This window comes from Lycium ferocissimum, chromosome 8 (genome assembly GCF_029784015.1).
Source record: "Lycium ferocissimum isolate CSIRO_LF1 chromosome 8, AGI_CSIRO_Lferr_CH_V1, whole genome shotgun sequence".
Lineage (NCBI taxonomy): Eukaryota > Viridiplantae > Streptophyta > Magnoliopsida > Solanales > Solanaceae > Lycium > Lycium ferocissimum.
Window position 1 is genome coordinate 41,332,773 of NC_081349.1, and position 10,199 is coordinate 41,342,971.

The 10,199-nt window shown below is 34.7% G+C and overlaps 1 protein-coding gene across 1 annotated transcript; it reads right to left on the reverse strand.

The window, feature by feature from the left end:
• Positions 1-433: 433 nt before the first annotated feature.
• LOC132066357 (uncharacterized) lies at positions 434-2,014 on the reverse strand. The gene is made up of 3 exons (XM_059459680.1): positions 1,369-2,014; positions 871-1,057; positions 434-761 (listed from the first exon to the last, which is right to left on the reverse strand). Exons 1-3 carry the CDS (start codon positions 2,012-2,014, stop codon positions 434-436), a joined length of 1,161 nt encoding a protein of 386 aa, XP_059315663.1.
• Positions 2,015-10,199: the final 8,185 nt, after the last annotated feature.

The window sequence follows — 10,199 nt, forward strand, 5'->3', positions numbered from 1 at the left end:
TACCAAATCGTACAGCCAATGGGAAAACTTAGAATATATGGCTTCATCGCCCTCAAGTTCTATGAAGTAACTGTTCGACATATGCAAGATTTTCATTAGTTTCACCCTTATCAGTTACCCATTTAATTCAATAACATAATTCGACACTCACCGAATATATACTTGAATTTCAGGGCAATTGAGCAAAACATGTGTCACAGCTGATTGCCTCTCCATACTACTCAGGGTTCGTTTTGGAGGTTTTTTAGAACCTCGTCCTGGTTGATTAAAGATGGATATTGGTGGGTAGTTAGGATCAACCCCACCCTCATCATTACGGTTGGGCCTATTTCTCATACACGACACTTGCTCTCCGAAATAATATGAACAGAAATGCGCTGATTCCTTTGCAAGATACGCTTCGCAAATAGATCCTTCAATCTTAGATATCTGCTTAGCCAATTTTTTGCACTTTATTATTCGCTAACTCTTGCAAGTTCAATTCAGGGCGCCTACAATATTCCTTTAGGTCCAATCTAGCTTTTGGGTTATCTTTTGTCTTGCCTTTAACATCGCTAACAGTGTTGAACAAATTATCAAAGTAATTTTTTTCAATATGCATCATATCAAGATTATGCCGTAGAAGATTATACTTCCAATACGGTAACTCCCAGAATATGCTTTGTTTAGTCCAATTATGTTCAACACCATAACCAGGTAGTCTATAAAGGGCAACTTCTGTGACCTTAGGCAAGTGACAAACCCTCCCCAAATTTCTTCTCCTGACAATGTTCGAGGTGGGGGATCATTTTCGCTTTATTCTTTCTAAATGCTTGTTTCATTTTCCTGAATTGGTGATCCGTAGGCAAGAACTGACGATGACAATCAAACCATGAATTTTTATGGCCATGTTTTAAAGTGAAAGCTTTACTATTTTCCATGCAATAAGGACAAGCAAGCTTTCCAGCAGTCATCCAACCAGACAACATCCTATACGCAGGAAAATCGTTAATAGTCCACATCAAAGAAGCACGCATATTGAAATTGCTCTTAGTTGATACATCATATGTCACTACACCTTCACACCATAATTGTTTTAACTCATCAATCAAAGGTTGTAGATAGACATCAATCAAACTTTTAGATTATGAGGACCAGGGATAACACAATTTAGGAATATATAGGGACTTGTCATACACATCTCAGGCGGTAGATTCTATGGAGTAAGAAATACAAGCCAACAAGAATAGGGTGCGGCAAACAAACAGTATGGTGTGAAACCACCTGCACACAAACCCAAACGAGTGTTTCTTGGTTCACTAGCAAAATCAGGATAAGTTCTATCAAAATGTTTTCACGCTTCTCCATCCAATGGATGACACATAATACCAGGTGGCCTTCTATTTTCGCTGTGCCATCTCATGTGAGGAGCAGAACTCGGTGATGTAAACAACCTCTTTAACCTTGGTATAATAGGTAAATAATGCATCGCCTTAATTGGAACCATCTTCCCACTAAGTGTCCGCTTATAACGCGCATGTCCACATAATTTACATTCATTTAAATCAGCATCTTGCTTATAGAACAACATACAACCGTTTGGACAATAATGAATTCTATCATACGACAATCCTAATTTGGAAACCAATATCTTTGCTTCATAGTAACTCTTAGGTATGTCGAATTCCGGACTAACTAGTTTCCCTACAAGCTTAATCATTGAGTCCATAGCAGCTTCAGCAACAGTCCAATTTGATTTGATGTTAATCATTCTAACTGCAACAGACAACTTAGAATGCTGACTCCCTACCCAAAGTGGACGACTAGCCTCTTCTAATTCTTGATAGAAGCGCATTGCTTCTTCATTAGGAGGTTCCTCAAAATTTTGCTCAGGTTCAAACCCGATCGAAGCCAAAAGCATCATTAACCATATCATTAACTCTATCATATTGGACATGACTATATTCCTGCGACACACTACTTTCACCAACAACCATATTATAAAATATACCATTGACCCCATCAGTCTCTCCATGATCAGTCCAAACATAATATTTCTGCTTAAACCCACGACTATATAAATGAACCCTAACCGCTTCCGGTTTCAAATACTTCATACACCGGCAATAAGAACAAGGACACCTGATTACCCCTTCATTTTGAAAAGGGTGAAGTGACATTGCATGTGTGATAAACCTATCAACACCTTCAACAAATTCATCATGTACAACCACACGACTACTATTATTCATATTATACATCCACATACGATCCATCTACAAAAATATACCCACAAATTATTGAGGTTATAGAAATATATTATAACGTAAGAATTCTAACTTAAAATATAACTTAAGAAAACACAATCCCAACCACTTCTAACTTTGAATTCTCAATAACAATTCTAACTTTAATAATTTATGGATTCTAACTTTAACATAACTTGGAAAAGCACAATCCCAACCAATTCTAACTAAGCTAACACAAATACATTGACAAAAAATAGCACAATCGCAAGCAAATATATATATATATATATATATATATATATAAAAGTAAACTAGTCAAATAAAGTTTACATTTTTTCACAAATTGAATCTCAATAATTTAAGAAAGCACAATACCTACCAATTCTAACCTTGAATTCTCAATAACAATTCTAACTTTAATAACTTATGGATTCTAACTTTAATATAACTTTGAAAAGCACAATCCTAACCAATTCTAACTTTGAATTCTCAATAACAATTCTAACTTTAATAACTTATGGATTCTAACTTTAATTCTAAAAATTGAAAAGTAAATCTAGTCAAATAAAGTCTACATTTTAGTTTTGAGGTTATAGAAATATTATAACTTAATAGTTCTAACACAATTTAATAATTCTAAATTTGAAAAGCACAATCCCAACCAATTCTAAAAATTGAAAAGTAAATCTAGTGAAATAAAGTCTACATTTTAGTTTTGAGGTTATAGAAATACTATAACTTAACAATTCTAACTTTGAAAAGCGCAATCTCAACCAATTCTAATTTGGAATGATCAATAACAATTCTAATAACTTATGGATTCTAACAAAAAGCACAATCCAACAAAAAAAAAACTAGTCAAATAATTAAAGTATACATTTTTGCACATATTCAACATCAATAATATTACAAACAATGATAACTAAGCTAACACAAATACATTGACAATGAACATAAAATATAGCACAATCCCAAGCAACAAAAAAAAAAAAAAAAAAAAAAATATAAGACAAGTAAACTAGTCAAATAGAGTTTACATTTTTTCACAAATTCAACATTAATAACATTGCAAATGATGTTTAACAAAGCTAAATAGACTAACATTAGGCCTAAAATCTACAAATAAAACTAAAATTGAAAGAATTTTAAAAGCCCTAATTTAAAAGAAACTAACCTCAATTTATTAAGTTAAAAACGGGTCTGAGGTAGGTGGGGGCGGGCTGCGCAGGCGGCGGGGATGGGCGGCGGGGCTAGGCGGAGGGGAGGGGAGGGGAGGGGGCGGCGGGTAGGGTTTTAGGGAATGGGGAATTTTGTTTGGGAAGAGGAGAGGAAATGGGAAATGAACAAAACCGACCCTGTCCATCGATTTTTTAAAATGTTGACCAGATTTTGACCCAAAAAAAATAAAAAATAGAAACCGACCTTGGCCGTCGGTTTCTTAAAAAAAATTGTTTATTATTGTTTTAAAAAACAAAATGAATTGAAAATTATTTAAAATATTTTTAAAAATAAAACTGACGTTGTCCGTCAGTTTTATATTAATTATTATTATTTTTTTAATAAAACCGATGTGGGACGGCGATTTTTTTTTTACGAAAATATATTTTCAAAATTCTGTCAAAAAAACCGACGTCGTCCGTCGGTTTTCTAATTAAAATAATTAAAAAAAAATTAGAAATGCAAAAAACCGACGCAGTGAGTCGGTTTTCCGTCGGTTTTTTGTCCGTCAATTTTTTGCAGTTTTTTAGTAGTGGAAATAGCAGAGTTTGCTGGTGTGATATGCAGCAGTGGCTATTCACAATATGATCACAAGAAGCTACTCATACAAGATCTTAACAATTGTAGAATTTTCAAAGAACATATACAGCATACAAAAGCAGTTTATTGGCCAATTTTTTTATTTTTTATTATTATCAAAATTTGCTTACTTTCATGCTATATCTTGCTCAAACCACCATGGGAAGAGAACATGGTGGTTATTTTTACTAACTCAGTTTTCTGTTTTGCAGGTCTTTGCTATGCAAGGAAACACATAAACATAAGATGGGATGAAAACTGGAAAGATGCTTGTATCACTGACCCTAATCTTGGAAATGAGGTGTTACAAACTGGTTTCATTTCTACAAGGCTAACTATTTTTGATATATATGAACTTGAATGCTACAGTCTCATTGATCCTATTCTAGGAAGGGATTTGAGATATGTGTGCTATATGTTTTACTGGTTTTCAAGGACCACAAAAATGGGATACAAGGGACCACACTTATACAAGAGAGATTGCAACAGGTGCCCATACAGCAAGAAGCAGAAATGGTTCAGTGATACAAGGTTTTGTTGTGCAGAAATTTGGGGACAAAGACACTTCTCTATGGTAAACAAAGACCTAGGTAATTATGCCAACTATGCCACTTGCAAATTCAAAGCAGAAAATGAGTTTATGGATCCAAAAAAAGTAGTAAAGCTATTCATTAAAATGACAACTTCAAAACACTGATAGTATTCAAAAACTAAGTAATAAAGCTAAATAGAATAGGAAGTAAAAAATCAGCTATTAATTTCAAACATGTAAAGAAAATATGTAAGTATAAAAAAATACTTACTAATTGCTATTAATGCAGATTTAGACTCCATATCATTAAATTCTCTTGTACGTTTTTTTGAACCCGAACCAGGTCGATTGAAGATTGATATCGGCCTCGCTAAAGCATCATTCTCGCCTCCTTCATAATGTCGATTGGGTCTGTTTCGCAAGCATGGCACATCATCCCCAAAGTAGTAAGAACAGAAATGAGTTGTTTCCTTTGCAAGATAGACTTTGCAAATTGAGCCTTTAACTCTATGTTTCTGCTTGATACCCTGTTTAGACTTGCTAATAGTTCTGCATAATATTATGTTAAGCTTGAATTTTTTTAAATAAATTGGTAGAGAGAAATTAATAAAAATTTACACCTATTACCTCTCGAATGGATACACCCAACGACAATGAACTGGTCCTCCGAGTCGGGCTTCCTCCACAAGGTGAATTGGAAGACGTTCCATCACATCGAAAAACCCCGGTGGAAGATTTTTCTCCAACTTACTTGTTATTACAGGAATATTCTGATGCATCCGATACAAGTTGTCTACCCTCAACGTGCTGGATACAAGTCTTTGAAGAACAAACTAATTTCTGTCATAGGCTTCCGGATTCGGGTAAGCAAGCCACTAAATGCAATGGGGAGTAAAGTTTCCATGAACACATGACAATCATGGATTTTCATCCCATGTAATTTTCCTTGCGCCATATTAACACGTTTTTTCAAAATTTGATGCATACCCATCAGGCATCTTCAAGTTCTCAACCCATTCACAAATCTTTGGCTTCTGATCCATTATGAATGAATAATTAGCCTTAGGCTTGAAGACCCCATTCCGTTTGTCCTGCAACCATAACTCTTTATGCCTACAATATTCATGTAAGTCCAATCTAGCCTTTGGATTATCTTTTGTCTTGCCCTTAACATCCATCACTGTGTTGAACAAATTATCAAAGTAATTTTTTTCCATGTGCATGACATCAAGATTATGCCGGAGAAGATTATCCTTCCAATATGGTAACTTCCAAAATATGCTCCGTTTGGTCCAGTTATGTGCAAGCCCATACCCATCAAACTTGTACGGTGGTTCTTCAGTAACTTTCGGAAAGTTCTCAACCCTCTCCCGAATTTCCTCTCCTGAAAGTCTTGGAGGTGGATAGTTTCGTTCAATTGTGTTCTTCCTAAATGCATTTTTCATACTCCTAAACTCATGATCCATTGGCAAGAACTGACGGTGACAATCAAACCATGATTATTTTTTGCCATGCTTTAAAGTAAACGATTTAGTATTGTCCATGCAGTAAGGACAAGCTAACTTTCCAGCAGTCATCCACCCAGAGAACATCCCATAGGCAGGAAAATCATTAATAGTCCATATTAAGGTGGCCCGCAAATTAAAATTCTGCTTAAGAGAAACGTCAAACGTCTCAACCCCTTCAACCTACAACATTTTCAACTCATCAATCAAAGGTTGCAAGTATACATCAATTAAAACTGTTGGATTACGTAGGCCAGGAATGATGCAATTAAGGACTATATATGGACTAGTCATACACAACTCAGGTGGAAGATTATACGGTGTTAAGAAAACCGCCAAAGAAGAATATGGTGCAAACGGAAATGTATGTGGATCGAATCCATCTGAACATAAACCCAACCTAATGTTTCGTGGTTCAGCCGCAAAGTCTAGATATATTGTGTCAAAATGATTCCAAGCCTCTCTATCTGATAGATGACACATAACACCCATGTGGCCTTCTATTTTCACTTTGCCATCTCATATGAGGAGCGGATCTATTTGATGCGTACAACCTCATTAACCTTGGTGTAAGACATAAGTAATGCATCGCCTTAACGACAACCCTCTTCCCGCTATGAGTCCGCTTCAAACGAGCTCTTCCACAAAACTTACAAGATTCTAGACCTTCATCATCCTTATAGTATAACATGCATCCATACTCACAACAATCAATTCTCATCGACGAGAGTCCTAACTTAGACACTAATCTTTTTGCCTTATAGCAATTTTCAGGTATCTCTAATTTCGGGTCAACTAATTCATGTATAAGGCCAATCACAACATCTATCGCACCTTGAGGAACATTCAAATCTGCTTTGATGCTTAATAATCTAACAAAGAATAGACAATTGAGAGTGGGGACTCCCGTTATATAAAGGCCGACTAGCATTTTTCAACTGTTCAAAAACACGACTAGCTTCTTCATTTGGAGCTTCTTCATCATGGTTACTGGATTCAAAATTGGAATGCATCCCATAAGAATCTTGAACCATGTCATGCATTCTAGAATTTTGGGCATTAGGTTCCACTGCTTTACTACTTTCACCAACAACAAAGTTTTGAAATCTACCAAAACTACTATCCGTTTCTCCATGACTAGTCCACACTGTATAATCTTTTTCAAAGCCGTCTTTATAGAGATGAAGCCTTACAATCTCTGGTGTCTCGTAATTCCTTCATTGACATTTCACACAAAGGCATCTAACCAAGCCATGAATTTGAAAAGTTTCAAGTGTCATTACATAGTCAACAAAAGCATCAACACCGTCTACAAATTCTTGCCTCATCCCCCCTCGGCCGTTGTTTGTCCTATTATACATCCAACTACGAGATTCTATCTACACAAATAACACCGAATTTGAAATTGTTAAGGATCAAATTCAATGAATAATTTAATTTAATGTTCAAAGCCCAAATCACCAGCTGCCCTAATTAGCAATTAAAGCTTCAGACTAGGAAAAATTTACTAGATCTTCAACAGAGACCCAAATCACCAGTTGCCCTATACCATATTACATAAATCTTATATAGCAAGATTTCAGTCTCATAAATACCCTTTGGCTAAAATGGACCTTAGAATCACAAACTCATCAAAAACTCAGAAAATTTCAAACCAAACCCATGAAAATTTGCACCATAAACCTAACACACACTAAAACAAGGGTATATGGACCTTAGAGAGCAAGAGATTGAAATACTCTTTTGACTAAATGTGCCTTAGAATCAAGAAACCATCACAAATTCAGAAAATTTAAAACCAAACACATGAAAATTTGCCCCAAAAATACATCATACACACACAAAAAAAAGAACCTCGAGGAAACATGCCAACCCATTTGCTTGATCTCTTACCAGAATATCAAAATGAAAACAAAGAAAGCATGTAGCGAGAAACGACTGAAAGTTAAAGAACACTAAAGTAAAGAGCAAATCGACCTTAATCAGAAATGATCAAACTACGACCTTAAAAAGTAAATATTTTGACTCTCGTATTTTGAACTACTTCACCCAAATTAGGTGTTTAATCACTAGCTCTCATTTGTATTTTGATAATAAATCTTATGAGGTACAAGCTATATTTAGCAAAAACATTTATTGCCAGCTAAATACTTCTTCCCTTAACTCTTTCTTTTTCCCTCTTAGCAGCCATAGGTAAAAACTTAACCGTATCATAACCGTATCAAGTGTCTACACTTACCAAGTGGATACATGCTATGTTTCCTAAGATACATAACTATTACTTAATCATGAGTAATTAATGTACATTATTATTTTATCAAATCACTTAATTATAATATGTTGCATAGATTTAGTGTAACGGATAAATATAAATCGCACCCAGAGGGCTTAAACATCTTAATTAAGCTAAGTTGATGTCCGCAAAGCACTAGATTTTCTCACTTTAATAACAACAACAACAACAACAACAATAATAATAATAATAGCAATAATAATAATCATGATGATGACCTCTGTTTGAAAAAGTTTGAAAATTTACTCAAATTAATAATAGACAAAAAAGAAAAAGTAATATTGTCAATTCCACAACTAGTAATACTGAGGAATTCCTTAGAACTCTAATTCTAAGTACAGGAATTCACTTTGTAAATCAGAAACAATATTAGGCAAACTCTTTTTTCAATGTCATATCTGAAACAAGCTTTTTTCAGCTGGTCCTCCTAGCAAATTTCTTAGCCAAGAAAAGAAAGAAAGCATACCTCAAATGGTTGGCCGTGGACGGCGACGGCAACGGCGGTACTGGGTAGGGACGGCGGCGACGGTGACTGGCAGGAATGATGGTGACGTCAACGGCGTTATTAGGGTTAGAGAGAGAGAGAGGGAGAGAAAATGTGAGAGGAAAAGAGAGAAATAGGAAAGAGAAGGGTTTAATTGGGTTTGTTTTAATTTTATTTGCCTAATTATACAGACCTCATGAGGTCGGTATATTTAATAATTTTATTTTTAATTTAAAAGAATACCGTGAGGTCGGTATTCTTTTAAATTAAAAATAAAATTATAATATTTAGCATCAAATTAAATAAATTTCTGACCTAGTGAGGTCGGTACTTTATTTTTTCAAATTTTGGTACAATATTACCGACCTCATGAGGTCGGTTTGTTTTTAAAAAAAAATGAAAAATAAATATTACGACTTTACCGACCTCATGAGGTCGGTTTGTTTTTTAAAAAAATTGAAAAATAAATATTACGACTTTACCGACTTCATGAGGTCGGTTTTTTTCCGACCTCAACTGAGGTCGGTATTTTTTTTATCGGAAATCCTGTTTTTTTAGTAGTGTTAAGGGAGTTATCAGTAAAGAGGAGAGAGGAAAGATAAACATTAGGAGAATATAACTGAATCCCTAGTTTAGTGGGATATTAACTTTTACATCTTCTAGTTACCCATAAATTTTATTTTCTAATATTTTTAAAAAGGTATTAAACACTGCTATTTTTGAGGAACTTTAAGAGTTGTGCTAAATATGTGCAAACTCTGAGAAGTGTGACAAGCTATGTAAATTTCTCTTGAAAAAACCCCAAGGAGTCCGAAAATCAGGAAAAACATGTTGATGAGAAGGAGATAATTAAACTCTCCAACTCAACTCATGAGCCAAAATGCCTAGTAGTCATTCAAAAATTCAGAATCAATAAAAAAATTAAAATTCTACTCCACTTTGCCAAATACCCTTTGATTTCTAAATACTTTTTTTCAACTTTAACTTTAAATATTCTTTCCATTCAACTTCGACCAAATATTACCTAAACGCTAGCTAAAGAAGACACTCATACTCCTAATCCCTCTATTCCCTTCGAAACAAAGAGAATTTACAAGCACATATTATATGATTAGCTACTAAGAAGAATCATGGAAATCGAAAATCAGGAAGAGCATGTTGATGACAAAGTACCAAGAGTGTCTCAAGAACCATGCTGTGAGTATCGGTGGCCACGCCGTAGACGGCTGCGGCAAATTCTTGCCTACGGAGAAGATACAGTATGTCGAATTCGGACATAAAATATTCAAACTTTTAAAACAAAAGTTACACACACATATATATATATATAAGCTACATAAAAAGTACTGTACATCCAATG

Coding starts and splice junctions, on each gene's coding strand:
- LOC132066357 (XM_059459680.1), bottom strand. CDS start 2,014: ATGGAGAGACTGATGGGGTCAATGGTATATTTTATAATATGGTTGTTG. Junction 1,058..1,368: donor CGAAAATAGAAGGCCACCTG/GTATTATGTGTC, acceptor TATGGTGTGAAG/GTGTAGTGACATATGATGTA. Junction 762..870: donor CATGGCCATAAAAATTCATG/GTTTGATTGTCA, acceptor GAACATTGTCAG/GAGAAGAAATTTGGGGAGGG.